Genomic DNA, 18,632 nt, shown 5'->3' on the forward strand with positions numbered 1-18,632 from the left:
AGCACTCAGGAGGGAGAGGCAGGAAGATCTCTCTGAGTTTTGAGGCCAGCCTGGTCTACAAAGCTAGTTCCAGGACAGCCTCCAAAGCCACAGAGAAATCCTGTCTCGAAAAACAGAAACAAAACAAAACAAAAAGATCCTATCTGGGACCATTGAGATGGCTCAGGAGATAAGGGTACCCTCTGCCACACCTGACATCCATTTGATCCCCAGAACCCAGTGGGGTGGTGGAAACCAACTCTCAAAAGTTGTCCTCTGATCTCATAGCCTGTGTGTGTGTGTGTGTGTGTGTGTGTGTGTGTGTGTGTGTGTGTGTGAGTGTGCAAATCCCAGTGCTAACCCTGAGTGCTAACCCCAAGTGCTAACTGGGCTTCAGAACAAGTCAAGAACAGGGGCTTTGTTTGTCCTTGCTTCAAAGCCTGGTGTCCCTCCACTTGATAGCCTTGTAACCCCAGGCAGCCTGACTTTGGCTCCTCCATGAAAACAGAATCACCAACCAGATAGCACTAGAGTAGATCCAGCATCTGTGGAGTGCTCCCTGAGTGCTCCCAGCAGGGCCCGCACAGAGCTCACCCACCCGCTCTTTTCTACTCAAGCTTCACATGCTGAGCAGAAGGAAAACAAGATGCGACTGGGATTTCACTCAACAATGTGTCTTTATTGAAGCATTTGTAAGAAAAAAGGATGGACCCTCCGTAAAAAGAGGAGATGTTGCCTCCAAACAGCAGGGAGGAATGAGACCTGGGTGGCTTCCCAGAAGCCAGTGCTTCCGGCATGACTGGCTTCCGTGGCCTGGCAAGACTACAGTGTGTCACTACAGCCAACAATTCTTACCCGCCCCTTCCCAGCGTTCTCCCTCCCGTCCATAACCCAAGACTTCCTACAGCCATTTGCCAATAGTTTCGTGAAGATTCAGGAGTAGGTGTGTCAGGGTTGTCTCTTAATGGGGTCAAAGTGGCTTTTGCTTTGGAAAATTCACAGGAATGTAAAATGTTTGAACTTTTTTAGTCCAACCAGGGCAAGTACCTCCTGCCCCTCTGAGGGGAAATAGAGCAGAGAATCCCCCTCTGAAGTGCACACTCGTAGGGCAAGCAAAGTACCCGTCTGCTCTTTATTAGCATGAAGAATGGAAATAAGGTTAGAAGAATATATAACATCGGCTGAAAAGTCACTGAGTTCCAGGGGCAGAGGGAGCAGCCACCTTTCTCACCCCAGCAGGTGCTGCTCCTGGCTGCCCCAAGTCCTAGAGCTGCTTATTCTTCTCCAGCTGGAAGATTGTCTTCAATCCGCCTGAGGAACCTCATCCTGATCTCTGTCACACCATCTCCCTTCAGAGTGTCCTGGACAAACTTGGCTTCCACAGCCATCTGGACCTGAGGAACAGAAAGGGTGCAAGTCTAACCACAGCCTCTGGGGAACCCCTGAGGGTGAGGCTAGATCAGAAATGCCCATGGCCTGGGGTGTATGTGTGTGTGTGAGTATATGACTAAAATTCACTAGATAAACTATATAAATGTATAAAACTTCCAAACTTTTGTTTTGTTTTGTTTTGTTTTTTTTGTTTTGAGACAGGGTTTCTCTGTGTAGCCATGGCTGTCTTGGAATTCTCTCTATAGACCACACTGTCTCGAACTCACAGAGATCCTCCTGTCTCTGCCTTCCAAATGCTGAAATTAAAGGTATGTGTCACCACCACCTGGCTCCAAACAATTTATTTGAAGGGACTGATTTCCACAGGGATAGGGTTGCCAGCCCCAATATTCTAACATCAAAGACAGTGACCTCAAACTGGATGTGGAGTCATTTACCTGTAGTCCCAGAACTTGAGAGGAAGCGGCTGGAGGCAAATTCGAAGATAGCCTGGTCTACATAATGAGCAAATTGAGTCCTAAGCTAATTAGGGCTAGACTGAGGCTGTCTAAAGAAAGAAAAAGAGGAGGAGGAAAAGGAGGAAGAGGAGGAGGAGGAGAAGAAAGAAAGAAAGAAAGAAAGAAAGAAAGAAAGAAAGAAAGAAAGAAAGAAAGAAAGAAAGAAAGAAAAAGAAACAACAAAGACCTCAGTGCACTTAACTGTGGCCCAGGGAACCCATCTGGGAAGGGGCTGCCCTCCACCGCTGACAGCAGCACTCTCTCAGCACAGCACTGGGAAGGAAGGTGTCTGCCTTGGCCCCTGTATCAGCAGCACTATCCCCTCGGACAGCAAGGGGCTTGGCAAAGCCCTTTCTCTCCCATTCAGACAGCATTCACCAAATAGCACCAAGCTGGGAGAGGGCAGCACTCACCATCTCCAAGGCTCCCCGCAGCACCCCACACAGGAGGTTGGAGTAAATAAGGGATGAGTGGCTATCGGGAAGCTCCACAAAGTCCACCAACGGGTTATTTTCCAAGATGAGGGAGAATTCATCGCCAGCTGGGCTCCAATTCGTGATGCTTGGAGTGATGCCTAAGTACATCTTGAATGCCACCTGTCAGGGAACACACAACAGCACTCTAGGGAAGAGTGACAGAACTACACAGCTGGAAGGTGTTAGCGCAAAGTCACTTAGGACAAAACCGTGGCCTCCAAATCTTTAGAGATCTAGAGAGAGAGAAGTGCCCTCGCAGGACTCCATCTCTCTCTTTCAGGCATCACACAAAGCACTCTAACTCACAATCTGCCTGCCCATCTCACGGAAGGGCAGCTGCCTTCAACTGAAATCCAAATGAGGACTTAAGCACGAGTCACATCTGGCCCAAAATGCATACTCTCAAACTTCCTCAATATTCTACTACACTTTTGTTTTGTTGTTGTTTGTTTTGTTTTTCTGAGACAGGGTTTCTCAGTGGTTACAAAGCCAGTCCTGGAACTCACTCCACAGACCAGGCTGGCATGGAACTCAGAGATCCACCTGCCCCTGCCTCCCGTGTACTGGGATTAAAAGCGAGCGCCACCACTGCCCAGGTGTGCTACACTTTCAAAATGAAGGAATTTGGGCTTTAATTTCAGTGAGAGAGACCTGCTGGCTTTGTCTGTTTGTAGGTAGCATCTTGCTATGTAGCCATGGCTGATCTAGAATTCAGTGTGTAGGCCAGATGGTCACAAACTTGCTGTGACTCTGCTGTGTCTGCCTCCTAAGTGCTGGTATCACAGGCATACACCACTACATTCAGCTACAGCAAGGCTGTGATGCACAAGGAAGACCCAACCACTCTCTCCTCCTTCATAATCTGTTACTTCCAAAGCACCAGGAAGGCCTCCTTGATCCAAACAGCTGCCTAATCAGTCTTTTGGGAAATTAAGGGAGACAGTGAGAGTGGTAGGTAGCGCCTCCCAATGGCAAGCTTCAGTGGGGCCAGATGGCCCAGGTAAATGACCTTAGCAATGACATCCGCAGTTTCCCGAAAATCATGACATCTTCCAACATTTGAACGTGCCAAAAAATCTTCAATTAGTCGGACTCCAATGTTATAGCCCCTTGGAAGGAAATCAGAGAACAGACCATTAAGGGGTCAAAATGTCTTTTATATAGACAAAATGTCTTATATCTAAACACGAGACTGTTGTCAGCTAAGGGAGAGAATGGGGATAACACGCTAACACCCTCATAAATGAGCTCAGTGGAAACGGTACCCAAAGGCTGGCTTCCCAGGACAGCAGCACTCGGTGTGCTGGGAGCCTGCTGCTGCCTCTTGTGAGGGAGGCACTCACTCACATTCTGTCCAGCTGCTTATTCACGTCTTCATCGTTTTCATAGTCCTTGCACAGCTGGGTGACAAGCGCTCCATACGTCAGCGTAAATAGCTCAGAACTCTGCAAGAGATCCAGATGACCATCAGGACCCGGCAGCACAAACCCAGGTTTGTGCTGTGTGTTGGCAGGTGTAGCCAATGGCTTCCTCATACCTTAGAGCAATTGTTCTCAACCATCAGAAAAAACAGATGTTTACATTCCAATTCATAACAGTAGCAAAATTACAGCTATGAAGTAGCATTGAAAACAATTTTAATGGTTGGGGGTCACCACCACATGAGGAACTGTACTAAAGGGTTGAAGCATTCAGAAAGTTGAGAACCACTGCCTTAGAGGGTTCTGACATGGGATTAAGCTGTACTCCCAAAGCTTGGGTTCTCTGCTATTCATGGGAAGAGCTAGCATCTGAGGGACAGACTGGGCTGGCAGAGAAGGAAGTCCTAGAGAGCCCATTACCCTAAAGACAACCTCTCCTCAAAGTCACCAACATGAGGGGGGAAAATTAATGACTCTTTTGACACATTGCTAAAATATTTCTAAAAACTATGTAAATCTAAAAAGAATATAATATTGGAGTGGGGGATAGGTCATCAGTTAAGGGGTCTTATCGGTTTCCCAGAGCACCAGGGTTTGGTTTCTAGGGCCCACATCTGGCGGCTTACAACTGCATGTAATTCCATTTCCAGTAGGTCCAACAACCTCCAGCCTCAGCAGGCACCTTCATGCACATGGTGCAAACAGACTCATGCAGGCACACACACATACACAAGATAATAGTAAGTGATCTTTAAAAATAAAATAGTAGCTGGGTGGTGTTCATGCATGCCTTTAATGAGTTCAAGACCAACCTGGTCTACAGAGTAAGATCCAGGACATCCAGAGCTGTTACACAGATAAACCATCTTTAAAAACCAAATCAATCAATCAACCAAAATAATAAAGACAGGCAGTGGTGGCACAAGCCTTTAATCCCAGCACTCGGGAGACAGAGGCAGGCGGATCTCTGAATTTTAAGGCCAGCCTGGTCTACAGAGAGAGTTCCAGGACAGCCAGGGCTATGCAAAGATACCTGTCTTGAAATAAATAATAAAATAACAAAAATTAAAAATTTTTTTACATTGTGTGTGTGTGCGTGCATATGTATGTGTGTATGCTCATGCGTGCCAGGTCAGAAGACAACCTTTGAAATAAGTTCTTTCCTTCTATTATGTGGGCTTCAGAGATCAAACTCAAGCTGTCAGACTTGGCAGCAAACACCATTACCCCCTGAGCCATCTCGGTGGCCCAAGAATACACATTCTGTATACGTGGGACACAAGACTGATCCAAACTGGTTTCTATTACTGTGCTGGTTAGTCTTTTGTCGCCTTTGTTATCTGGGAAGAGGGACCCTCAACTGAGAAAATGTCTGCATCAGATTGCTAGTAGGTAAGCCTGTTTTCTTTTCTTTTTTTTTTTTTTTTGGGGGGGGGTTCAAGACAGGGTTTCTCTGTGGCTTTGGAGGCTGTCCTGGAACTAGTTCTTGTAGACGAGGCTGGTCTCAAACACAGAGATCCACCTGCCTCTGCTACCCGAGTGTTGGGATTAAAGGCTTGTGCCACCACTTCCCAGTGGACATTTTCTTATTATTTTAAAAATATTTATAGTATGGATGACTGCCTGCATGTAAGTATGTGATATCATGTGTACGCCTGGTGACCATGGAGGTTAGAAGAGGGCAAATACTAACTCCTGGAATTAAAGTTAGGGATGGTTGTGAACCACCATATGGGAGCTGAGAATTGACCCCCCTCTTAACCACTGAGCCACCTCTCCAGCCCTTTGATTAATGATTGATGTGGGAAGGCCTACTGTCAGTGGTGTCACCAGCCAGGTGGTCCTAGGTTGTATAAAAAGAGCAAGCCAGCAAACAGCATTCCTCCTTGGTCTGTGCTTCAGTTTCTGCCCCAACTTCCCTCTCAAGGTCAGACTGTGACTGGATCACCCAAGCCAAACAAACCATTTCCTCCCTAAGATGCTTCTATTCGTGGTCTATCACATCAGCAGAAAGCAAACTAGGACAGAAACTGGTTCCACAAGTGGGGCACTACTGTGACAGACCTGCCACGTTAAAAATCACAGGTTTCTAAGATAGAGAATCTTGCTGGAGAGCTAATTCGGTAGTTAAGAACATGTACTGCTTTTGCAGAGAACCTGAGTTTAGTCCCAAGCACTCACATCAGAAGACTCACAACCACCTGTAACTCTGGGCTCCAGGGAATCCAAGACCTCTGGCCTTCTTGGGCGCCTACACTCAAATGCACATACCCATCAAGGTAGGACACACATACACATAATTAAAAAGAAAGCAAGAAAGAACCCTGCTAGGAATGGGGAGCTTAGTTCAGTCCATAGAATACTTGTCTATAAGCACTGAGTTGATCTTCAGCAACACATGCACATACATTAAAAACAGAAAAACAGGGCCAGCAAGATGGCCCAGAGTGTAAACACCTTTGCCAATGAGCCTGATGAACTGAATTTGATATCTTAGCTCCACAAGCTGCAGAGAGAGAACAAATCCTACAAATTGTCATCTGACCCCTGCAACAGGCACCATGGCACATGCCTGTGCATGTACATACATAAATAGATAAATGCAAAAAACATTTTGAAAATTCAAAGTCACGTATGATTTCAATGTGAGTTCTACCTAGGTTGGCCCATGGGTTTCGGTTCCCAGTACACACACACACACACACACACACACACACACACAGACACACACAGAGAGAGTAATGCAAATACTAAGACCCCAGAATAAAAACACCAAGACTGCTGGCAGTAGAAAAGGCACTATTGGAGTTACAATGAAAAACGTGTTTGTGTTTGTGGTGCTGAGGATCAAACCCAGGGCACTGGGCACACCAAGCAAGCACTCCACCACTGAGGTACATCCCCAACCCTGAGAAACATATTAACAGCACATTTAGTCCAAAGGAATTCCTCGGAAATAAGGCTGAACACCAACAACAAAAATCAATTGTTCGATCAAGATTGCCACCCTGCCACTCCCTTCTGAAGAGAGGCTTGTCAGGCATGGAGGAAGTCACTCTGTGACTTCAAGACTTCTGAGCGAAGAACCCCAACTATCAGCCACCACACCTGTCCAGAACAGACTACTTTTCATTATCTCATAAAAACTCAGTAAAGCAGAAAGCACAGTAATCAATCCGGAAGAGACACCAAGACCAGAACGAGGGATGATCAGACCAAGGTTAAACAGCTAAGAACTGAAAAAAGAATGGGGGGGCAAAACCCAAATGTGTCCCAGGCAGTGTTCACTGTATCCACTCTATCCATGACTGCAATATTAATAAGCCCCCTCAATTAAAACAAATCTTAGATGCAGTAGACTCCAAGAAAATCAATTTTGGGAGCAGGAGGCTCTCTGAACTCAACTAAAACAGTCAGATGAGGGCACCTCCAGGAGACCATTTGCCAAATATGGCAACTGAAAGGAAGCTATTAAGGAGGAATGATTTTTTAGTAAAGTCAAGGGTTTGGCACTAGAATGGCCTGAGCATGAATGGATGGAGGCAATCCAGAAGTTACCAGTCCGGAGAGTTGGCACGAGTACATTCAATCAGGAGAGCTTTCCTTCCATTATTAATGAGCCCTTGGATGGACTCCAAGAGCCTCCGCCCACCAGGACTGCCAAATTATATGCAAATCACAATGTTGGGAAGCTCCTTACACATGTAGCTCCCCAGTTCACCAGTAAGAAAAGGCAGGTCCTGGACAGTTGTGAGCACTGCTGTGCTGGAATCTCAGAACGGGGTTCCTGACTCAGGTTCTCCACATCTATTCATATGCAACCTAGCCCATTTAGAACAACACGAGCAACATGAATGTATAACATAAAGGTCTTCATGTGTCTAAAACAGAAGTGGTGCAGGGCTGGATTGATGGCTCAGTGGTTAAGAGCACTGGCTGGAGCTCCTGGAGTACAATCGAAGTGAGGGAGGAGCAATAATATGAACAAAGGAGTCAAGACCACGATGGGAAACCCACAGAATCAGCTGATGATGGAGAGATCACTGACTCCAGTCTGACAAATGGGCTCCTGCATAATATGATCGAACTATTCTCCCTTAATATAGGTGACAATGGTGTGGCTGGGGCAATATATGAGGCCACTGGCAGTGGGTCCAAGATCTAACTCTAATGCACAAACTGACTTAGTGGAGCCCATTTTATATGGAGAGACACCTTGCTCAGCCTAGACATAGGGGTGTGGGGGGTGCCTTGGTCCTGCCTCAATGAGATGATGGGGCAGACTTAGTAAACTTCCTAGGGGAAGCCTTACCCTCTCAGAGGAGCAGATGGGAGATGGGGAGTGGGGGGTGGGGGAGCAGGAGGAGAGAAGGAACTGGGATTGGAATGTAAAAAATAAATTAATAAAGCCAGGCGTTGGTGGTACATGCCTTTAATCCCAGCACTCGGGAGGCAGAGGCAGGTGAATCTGTGAGTTCAAGGACAGCCTGACCTTATCTATAAGAGCAGGACAGGCTCCAAAGCTACACAGAGGAAACCCTGTCTCGAAAAAGCAAAAAAAAAAAATAAATAAATAAAAAAAAAACCAAAAAACAAAGAAACCAATAACAACAGCAAACAAACAAACAAACAAACAAACAAACCAGCACTGACTGTTCTTCCAGAGACCCTGGGTTCAATTCCCACATGGAGGCTTGGAGCTTCACAACTGTCTACAGCTCCAGTCCTAGGGGATCCAATGCCTCCTCAAGCACCAGTCACACACGTGGTATGCAGACATCCATGCTGGCAAGACACACACATAAAATGCAATAAAATAAAATAAAAGTGGGACTGTGACATGGTTAAAAACAAAGGAACATCAGAGAAGGCTCACTAAGGCGATATTTGTGCAAAGACCTGACTGTACATAAAGACTGATAACCCTACTAAGATGGCCAGCTGACAATGTCACTTGCATACTGTCAAGACGGGGTTTCTCTGTGTAACAGCTCTGGCTGTCCTGGGACTTGCTCTGTAGACCAGGGTAGCCTCAAACTCATGAAGATCCACCTACCTCTGCCTCTTGAGTGCTGGGATTAGTGCATCACCACCGCCCAGTCCAGATGGACTGTTTCTGTTAGCAGGGACTAAAAGAAGTAGACATCAGATTACCTGGGTCGCTGAAGGTTTATGTGGAATGTAGTAATTATGTCCCCAAACAGTGAAAGAGGGGCCTATCAATACTATGGCTCAGTAAGCAGAGACACCTGCTGCAAGCTGTCATCTGACCTCCATACAAATACTGTGGCACATCCCCCTGTACTGGCTAATTTTATATCAACCTGACGTAAGCTTGAGTTATCTGAAAGAAGAGCAGAGGGCCCAGCCTATTGTAGATGGTGCCATTCCTGGGCTGGTGGTCCTAGGTTCTCTAAGCAAGCAGGCTGAGCAAGCCACGATGAGCAAGCAGGTAAGCAGCTTCCCTCCATGGCCTCTGCATCAGCTCCTGCCTCCAGGTTCCTGCCCAGCTTGAGTTCCTGCCCTCACTGCTTTTGATAATGAACAGTGAGTGGAATAAACCATTTCCTCCCCAAGTTGCTTTTGGTTATGGTGTTTCATCACAGCAATAACCTAAGACATCCCCCAATAAATAAGTCAACCTTTGTAAGAAAAAAAAAAAAAAAAAAAAAAGAATAGCTAGGTATGGTGGCACATGCCTGGGACCTCAGCACCAGGGAAATTGAGACAGGAGAAATAGGAGTTGGAAGCAAGCCTGGGATACACAGGAAAACCTTGTCTCAAGTGCACACACGAGTGGTGGTGCACACCTTTAATCCCAGCACTCGAGAGGCAGTCAGATCTCTGTGGGTTCCAGGCCACAGAGGGAGTTCATGACCAGCCAAGGCTATGTAGAGAGGCCCTGGTTCAAACAAATAAAGCAGAAACAAATAACATCAATACTTATTCCAGGAGAAAAGAAGATACAGAGACTAAGGAATAAATATCTCTGTTCCTAATTACCAAAGAAACACCATGCCTTAAATTTAACACTATCTCATCTCATCCCTGCTTCATAGCTAAGGAAACTAATGACCCACTGAGAATGCCAAGGAACACATATGCATTTACATCAACATGACATTGTGTTCTCTAGCACAACATTCTCTCAACTATTGTTACTTCTTCCAGGAATTTCGTGTGTGTGTGTGTGTGTGTGTGTGTGTGTGTGTGTGTGTGTGTGTGTGTGTGTGTGTGTGTGTGTGTGTGTGTGTAATGCTTAGCTACATCCTCAGTTCCCTGAAAGCAATTCTTAACTTGTAATCCATAGAGTATATTAAGAGGCCCACAAATCCCTGGAAAATGCAAACAAATGTATGCTATACATATGATGTAAGTTTTTGGCATTGTGTGTTGCAGTGCTAGGGGTCAAACCCAGCTTCAGTCACTGAGTATGTGTTTGTGTATTTAATATTTGTGTGGAGATGATGCACTGCTATCATCAGTTTCTCAAAAGCGGTCTGAGAGAGAAAAGGTAAAAGAACTGGCCTGTAATAGCAGCGCTTCCATCCATTTGTGGTGGCTGTTCTTGTATAAAATGCGAAGGTGTGAGGGGAATCTAATCATCCTATCTACAGTGGAATACCAACACAGGTCCCCTGATTTGTGGCAGCACTCAACCTTAGACTGTCCGGCTGGTTTCTGAAGACTTTACTCAAGAGTATCCTGCATATGCACAGTGCCACTAAGCTACACCCACAACCTGATGCTCTACCCCTGTGACCCTCCCTCTCCTGACCACTCTGTATGTCTGTGTTAAAAAAGATTTCAAGTAGCCTAGGCTGGCCTCCATCTTATTATGGGCTGAAGATGAACCTGAATTCCTGATTCTTTTGCCTCTACCATCCCAGTGCTGGGATTACCAGCATTTGTGACTGAGCCCAGTTTATGTGGTGCTGGGAATTAAACCCAGGGCCCTGTACATGTTAGGCAGACACTCTATCAACTTGAGCTACAAACCCAACCCCAGATGCTCAGTTTTAAATTCCAAAACAAAAGCATGGCATGAGCAGCATTGCAAAATAAAACTAAAGAAGCCATCGTTGGTGGCTCGCACCTTTAATCCCAGCACTCAGGAGGCAGAGGCAGGCAGATCTCTGTGAGTTTGAGGCTAGCCTGGTCTACAGAGTGAGTTCTAGGACAGACAAAGCTACACAAAGAAACCCTGTCTCGAAAGAAAAAAAAAAAAAAAAAAAAAAAAAAAAAGACAACAATAGAAACACCTGCCAGGAAAGCCTCCTATCTTGGAGAAAACTGGTATCTACTTTACTCTCCAGATCCAGCCCAGCTTTAGGGGGGTTATATTCTGTCCCACTACTTCCAGGATGGGAAAGGAACCACAGCAATCCTCCCTTATCCTCTCAGCAATTAGAGGGGCCACTGAGTACTCAGGCTGGCTCACCCCTTACTGTGTGGATGGAAAGTTCCCTTCTGACATGACCACCATCTAAACTGGTCTCCCAACACCCAAAGCAGTGAGAGGCTGTGTACTCGGTCTGAAATATTCGCTCTGGAAGTGGAGAGGCATGGGTTCAAATCCTAACTCTTCCTAGGTGTAAAATTGGGTATCACATAACCTTCTCGGGCTGTAAAAGGCCATAACATTACTCACCTAGTAGGGTTTCCTTGTAATGTCATAATGTAAGTAATGCCCTAGTGCCAAACTCACAGTAAGAGATCATCAGTAAGTGGTTGTTACTGTTACTGATTCCGTCGCTGTTGTTGGTCTAGTACAGAGTTGCACTCGACCTCGAGACCCCGGCGTAGCGAGCGGGGGAGGAAACTCAGGGGTCCTCCAACCTGCCCCAGCGCTGGACGCTTAGGAACGGCCCTATCATGGGACATCCCCACCCCACAGCTCACAGCCGGACCCTCTGACAATCACTTGGGGAGCCAGCAGCAGGCCCTTTCCCAGGAAGCTTCAATTCCGCCCGGGCCGCCGGGTCACGCGCTCAGAGTTACCATTTTCTTGCTCTCGGTGCCACGGTTCGCCTGCCTCGACATGGTGCCCACCGAGCAACGCCGCCTCGCCTCACCTCGTCGCAGCCTAGGTCCCAGGCCCCTGGAGACACCGATTCAACCCAGCCGCGGCCCCTCCGCATCTGGGATTGACCGGCTCCACCTCACCACGCCTGCGCCGTCTGACGCGGAGCACCATGGGACTTGTGGTTCGGCCGACCAAAATCAGACTACAGCACCCGACAGCCCCACCGGAAGTCCCGCCCTTTGCTCAGCGTGCGATGCAGCTTCGAGTGCCGGCCTGGCTGCGCCATTCTGGCCACTAGGTGGCATCCGCACCTTGTGATAGTCCTACATTGTCCACCGAGTGTCCTTATTTCCCTCCCCCACGACTGGCTCTGAGAGGCTCTGCAAATTCCTCTCCCGGATTGGTCTTGGAAAGTCCCTGTTTTGAACTGGCGTCTTGTGTTGCTGCAGTTCAGCTCCAGAAGCTCCCAGGACGTCCTGGAAAACTAGCAATGGCTCACACAGAGATCTAAATTCGTTATAAAAAGTTTGGAGTGTTTATCTAGCATGCTTGAGGTCCGGTGTTTGATCCCCATTTCTTGCTCCAGAAAGCTCTGGGATAGTCATTTATTTCTGTGAGTTTGAGGCCAGCCTGGTCTACAGAGTTAGTTCCAGGATAGCCAGGTCTGTTACAGAGCTGTTACACAGAAAAACCCTGTCTGGAATAAAACAAACAAACAAACAAACAGGAAAAAAAGTTTGAATGACCACATACTCTGTGTCAGGCTAGTTAATGGCTTTCTCTTCAAACTGCCATCTGTTCCCAAACCCCAAACACAGCCAGACCTGAATCAAACCAACTGTGGCCTAATGATCCAATCTTTAAAATAAATTCCAAGCCACTCGTTACTTTCTCACCCTCCCTTCTCTAAAACAGCTACCCTGCTTAGTTCCCAGAAAGCAGAGATGCCAGCTGTGGTGGCAGAGAGTGCCGAGTTCTAATCCCAGGCTTGCTGTCTGAGGCCATGTGCTGTAGTTCGAGTTGCTACAAAGATTGATGAGATCTGAGTACAGAAACTAGGCACAGAAAAGGCACAGAGTAAATGGGATTCCCTTCTAGCTATGCTATCAAAACATAGCCTAACAAATCAAAACACAGCCCAACTAACATTGAGGAATGCGCTTGCTGACCAAACCCTCCTCCCCCATTACCGGGGCACAGTCCTATAGTCACTGACCACAGCCCTTTGGGTTTGGCTCCAGCCAACTCTCCTTAGTGGTCAACCCTGAGGGTACAATGTTGGAGATTAAGGCCATCTCACTTGCTGACTCCACAGCATCTATATACTGTGGTGCTCCCCACCACCCGGCCTTCACCATGACAACTGGTCTGTCCAGATACTGAGCTAGCCAGGCTGGGAGAAGGCTGGAGGGGCCCAGGGTTCTTCCAGTCTCTCCCTGAAGACATAGGACCCATCGTTATTATACCCTTTTCCCTGTGGCACAGACATTCTGGGCCCTCCCTAGAGGCAGAAATCCCTGGACTCTCCATCACATGTCATGACCTCAGGGCTAAAACGTGAGGGTCTAGGACGTGAGGGTCTGTGAAGGGGGCAGAGGACAGCAGGGGTCTGCAGCCTTGGGAGACCAGTGCAACTAACTAGACAAGACCCTTCTACATTCCCAGAAGAGAGGACAGCTGAGGTGAAGACTGCAGTTGGCCAGCCTGTCTGTCGGTCTGGGCTCCTCCCAGCAGGCTGCCTTGGCTGCCCACAGAAACCTGAGTCACAGTCAGGGCCAGCCGCCTGACCCCACCCAGCCTGCTGTCAGGCAGGGCGGTTCTGGACAGACTGGAGGCGGAGCCTCTCCCGGCCTGTCTCCCAGCTTTCGGATTATTCATCACTTTGCCCGTGATTCCTGCACTTGGCACTGCTTTCTCTTCTCCACTCTTGGGACTCATCTCCTCAGAGTCATCAGTTTTGAATTAAGGGTGGGGGTGGGGCCTGTGTATTGATCTATCAGGTCTCATCCTTGCTCAGAGTGAAACCTAAAAACTCCTTGGAGAGGGGGTACAGCTGGCTCAGGAGTCAAGTGCATGCTTTGTATGGGCAAGGACCTGGGTTTCATCTCCGTAACAAACCAAACCAAACCAACTCCCTACACAGCAGGTCCCAAGTTCTCAGGACTGTTTCCTTTATTTTGAACTCCAACCCTTTCCCACCACCTCTCGGGAGAAGGACATTTAGGAAACCAGATATCCCTTCCCCACCCTCAACCCCTGTTCTCTAGAAAAGGCAGCAAGAACATAAGAAACTCAAGGTCAGCTTTAGCTACACAGGGTGTCCAAGGCCTACCTGGGCTACAAGAGACCCTGTCTCAAAAAGAAGGAGGAGGAAAGAAAAGAGAAAAGAGGAGAAGTCTCCAGGGGCCGATTTCTCATCCCTAGTAGGAACTTTGAACAAAGACTTCCTCCAAGGCATCCAAAAGCTTGACCTCTGTAGTACTGAATTTTAGTTCCTCCAGTCCAAACCTCTGCCCTTCCTCCTACTCTAGGGCTGGAGGGAGAGAGGCAGCTGGTCACCACTACCCTGAAGGACATTTCCCAGTCCCAGTCTCAAGCAGCGGGCCCTGGAGGCTAAGGTTCTTTTGGAAAGGCAGTTACAGCCCCTCCTCTTCTTTGTGCTGTGAGGTGGGGGGTGGAGTGGGAATGAGAATCGGGTAGTTGTTCTTTCCGCTGCCCCCCAAAAGGCTCCTCCCACTTCCTATTTTGTGGGGGTGGAGGCAACGTCCCAGGCCTCTGTCCTGAGGTTTCTGAGTCAAATCTCCCAGCTATTTTCTTCAGTGTTCGGTGGGTGCATCCTGGGCTCTGCCCTGTCAAACCTAGGAGGTTGGGGACGTTTTTGCTCCAGCCTCCCTCCAAGGATGGACGATCTGCAAGGGGACGTTGTCCTGATCTCCAATCAGACTTACCCCAGCCCAGCCTCATGGAGATACTAATGACTCACTCACTCTTGCCTATTTCCGTGGAGAGGGAGGAGACTGCCCTGGGCAGCAGAGACGACAAAGTCCCTGCCCCTCGCTGAATGGGCAGGATATCCTCTTGGGGCTTCAGTCCCAGATATTACACATACCCCTGCTTGTACCTTCTCTGAGAAGGCGTGTGGAACCCCAAGACACCTTACCCCAAACATAAAGATATCAGCCTTTGTTTGTGAGACTTTATTTAACAGTCCTGATTGTCCTGAACTCACTTTGTAGACCAGGCTGGCCTCGAACTCACAGAGATCCACCTGCCTCTGCCTCATCAATGCTGGGATTAAAGGCACATGCTACCATGGCCAGCAAGCCTTTACTTAACAAATAAGTTAACAAATCTTTATTAATCCTCAGGTGTTGGGCTTGGGATCCTGGTCAGATACAGGGGAAAAAAAGAGAAATGTCTGTTTCACCCACCTACCCCAACTGCATTTTTGGGCAGTGGCACTGCTCTGGCTCAGCTGATGGGTCCATCAGCTGTGCCAGAACCCTCTAGCTGTGGCTGCCAGGAAACCTGCCCCTCCCACTGTCTAGCTCCCAGATACCCTGCTTGTCTGAAGTACCAAAGATTGTGAAGTGGTACAGGAATCATGATCTGAGAGGCAAGGGCTCCTCAACCCTGGTACCCTGAACATTTTATGTCTGCTAATTTTTTGTGGCAAGGACATACTGTGTGTTGTAGGATTTTTAAGCCATATTCTTGTATTCCATTCACTGGATGCCTGTAGCACCCTCAGTTGTAACAACCAAATCATCACTAAACATTGACAAATGTCCTCCAGAGTGTCTGTGCTTGTGCAAAGCTGCCTTTGGTGGAGGACCATTGATGTAGTCTAACACCAGACCCCCGAGCAGCCCAGGTCAGAGAACTCCCCAAAGTCAATCCTAGATAGTTAGGTACAACCGCAGATTTCCAGTTCTCATATCTTCCCCAGCTCAGAATCTCTTGATCTTTAACATCTCCCCAGGATCTATATCTGCAAGTCAGTGGCATTTAGATCCTTCTCTCTAAGTCCAGTACCCTCTCCTTTATTCTGGAACTCTTGCACTCGGGGACTCTTACTACTCCCATCTTTATCTGTATAATAATCTCAGGACCTCAGCTGAGAGGTAGAAAAGCCACCACAGGGGGTAGGCAGGCCCCTTGCTGGGTTCTGCTCCTGATTTATTCAGTATAAACTCTGCAGGGCTCAGGGTGGGCCTGTGTTCAGCTCTGGACAATGCAGCAGACCTTTAGACCTCTGACCTCACAAAGGACAGTCATGGATTCCATCATCCACATGGTCATCTCATATCTCAGATGGCATGACTAACAGCAAATGTGGAGGGCCTTCCTGAGCCTCTTTTACATTTGAATTCCCCTCGTCATCATTACTCCTCAGCACTTCCTAGATGCCAGGCTCGGGGTCCTATTTAATTTTACAATAACCCCCAAAACACCTCATGGCACTATTTTTACAAATTATTTATTTTTGGTGAAGCAAGTCTCATGCATCCCAAGTTGCCCCCTAGCCAGGGCTTTTTATTTATTATAATGCTTTGTTGTTGTTGTTTTGTTTTGTTTTTTGAGACAGGGTTTCTCTGTGTAGCCCTGGCTGTCCTGGAACTCAAAGAGATCAAACTGCCTCTGCCTCTGCCTCTGGAGTGCTGGAATTAAAGGTGTGTGTCACTACTGCCTGCTATTATAAGACTTTTTTTTTTCTTTTCTTTTTTTTTTTTTTTTCTTTTTGGTTTTTCGAGACAGGGTTTCTTTGGAGGCTGTTCTGGAACTAGCTCTTGTATACCAGGCTGGTCTCAAACTCACAGAGATCCACCTGCCTCTGCCTCCTGAGTGCTGGAATTAAAGGTGTGCGCCACCACTGCCTGGCAATTATAAGACTTTTTAAAGGGACTTTTCTTTATTATATTCCATACCTTTAAAAATTGGTGGCATGTGTCTTTAATTCTAGCACTAGGGAGAAAGAGGAAAGTGGATCTCTGTGAGTTTGAAGCCAGTCTAGTCTACACTATGTAGCCAGCCAGGGCTACATAATGAGACTCTCTCTCTCTATCTATCTATCTATCTATCTATCTATATATATATATATAATTTTTATTTCCACATATGAGTGTGGAGATCAGAGAGCAACTTGCAGAAATTGGTTCTCTTCTTCTCCCACATGGGATCATCAGGTTTGGCTGAAATAGCCTTTACCCAAGCTGGGCAGTGGTGGTGCACTCCTTTAATCCCAGTACTTGGGAGGCAGAGGCAGGCATATCTCTGTGAGTTCGAGGCCAGCCTGGTCTACAAGAGCTAGTTCCAGGACAGGCTCCAAAGATACACAGAGAAACCCTGTCTCAAAAAAACAAAACAGAACAAAGCAAAAAAGAACAAACAGAAAGAAAAAAAAAAGAGCCTTTACCCACTGAGCCATCTCCCAGAAGACGATCTCTGATGCTCCTGCCTCCACTGCCAAGTGCTGAGATTACAGGCCTGTGCCATCATACCTGGTTTATGAGATGCTGGATTTCAAACCCCTGTTTGTGCATGCTAGGAAGACGCTATCAACTGAGCTCCACCCCAAGCTATTATTTTCTTGACTTCAAGGTTTCAGGAAAGTTGTCACTTATTTAAGATTAGCTCTAGTTGCCAGTCTTCTAGCATCATCCTTTTCTAACTGTACTCTCAGTCTCCAGTCCTCCCAAACCCCCACAGGGTTCAAGGTTCCAGCTACTACACAGTTCTAGAGGGAGTTGCTCCTAGGTTGCCTAAAATCTCTACCATCTTATTTGTCACCTTGCCCCTCTGAATGACTGCTCCGTGGAGGAGCTGCTATAGGAAGGAGGGTCGAGTGGGGAAGGGGAAAGGCGGGGAACAGAGACAGTGCTTCACTGGCCCTAATCTGTGGACAACTAGAGAGTTAGAGAACTGACCTCCAGGTCAGGACAAAGAGCACAGCCAGGGTAGACAGAGCCTAGCTGCCCCCCCTTCCTCCCTCCAGACTGGTCCTCCCTGCAGCTGCACCTCCGCTATCGATCCTTTCCCAGCGATCCTTTCCCAGCAAGCTCTCCGCACCCTGTCCCAGGCCAGGCCTGACTTGGCTTGAGGCCCTCACCTCAGCTGGCATGAACCAGGAGATAGGAGAGCCCACTCCAAAGCGTTGAGCAGGGATATTTTTGGGGAGGAGGGTGAAGAGAGGTTTACTACCCTTTATCGCGACATGCTACGGGAAGGGTGGGAGCCTTCTGGAGAGATGCAGGGGAGGTAGGGGTCTTCTGATGAAGGGAGGGGAGGTTCAAGGCTAGGACCACCCAGTTTGGACCTGGGAGGGCCCCAGCAGATTAGAGACCTGAGTAAAGCAGCCTTGCAGGGCTGTAATTACCCCAGAAAAGCAGAGAAGACACCAACCCTAGGGTGCAAGAGGAAAGGCGCCTTCGCAGCCATCACCAAAAAAAGAGAAAGGATAGCCCTCTGAGGGGTCTCCTTGAAACCGTTCTTCAGACCCTGCAACGTCCCCCAGGAAGATTTTGTCTGCAGCAGGCTTGGGAGGGAATTTAGACTTGATGCCGGAGCCCCCAGAATCCAGGGTGGGAACTGGGTATCCCAAGCCCGCTCCCCACTCCCCTAGTCCCAGCAGCGGGTGAGTCACCCGAGCGCTCCCTACATAGTCTTCAGGCGCGCGGCGCGTACCATCGCGCGTCCACAGGGGGAGACAGCGTGGCCAGTTTCTATCCCCCAGCTCGGCGTCCGCCCTGACACGGGTACTGAAGGAGCATAGTGAGGTTCCCAGTACTGCACTGCAGGGCGGAGTCGGGGCCCTCGGGCTGTGCCCGCAGTGGCTCCGTAC

The 18,632-nt window shown here is 48.0% G+C and overlaps 1 protein-coding gene across 1 annotated transcript; it reads right to left on the reverse strand.

Moving 5' to 3' along the window:
- Positions 1-637: 637 nt before the first annotated feature.
- On the reverse strand, positions 638-11,940 carry Trappc3 (trafficking protein particle complex 3). The gene is made up of 5 exons (XM_027399278.2): positions 11,767-11,940; positions 3,692-3,789; positions 3,354-3,453; positions 2,282-2,464; positions 638-1,373 (listed from the first exon to the last, which is right to left on the reverse strand). The coding sequence occupies exons 1-5, from the start codon at positions 11,806-11,808 to the stop codon at positions 1,254-1,256; spliced, it is 543 nt and encodes a 180-aa protein (XP_027255079.1). The 5' UTR covers positions 11,809-11,940; the 3' UTR covers positions 638-1,253.
- Between the last annotated feature and the right edge of the window lie 6,692 nt (positions 11,941-18,632).

The sequence above is a fragment of the Cricetulus griseus genome, chromosome 2, assembly GCF_003668045.3.
Source record: "Cricetulus griseus strain 17A/GY chromosome 2, alternate assembly CriGri-PICRH-1.0, whole genome shotgun sequence".
Taxonomy (NCBI): domain Eukaryota; kingdom Metazoa; phylum Chordata; class Mammalia; order Rodentia; family Cricetidae; genus Cricetulus; species Cricetulus griseus.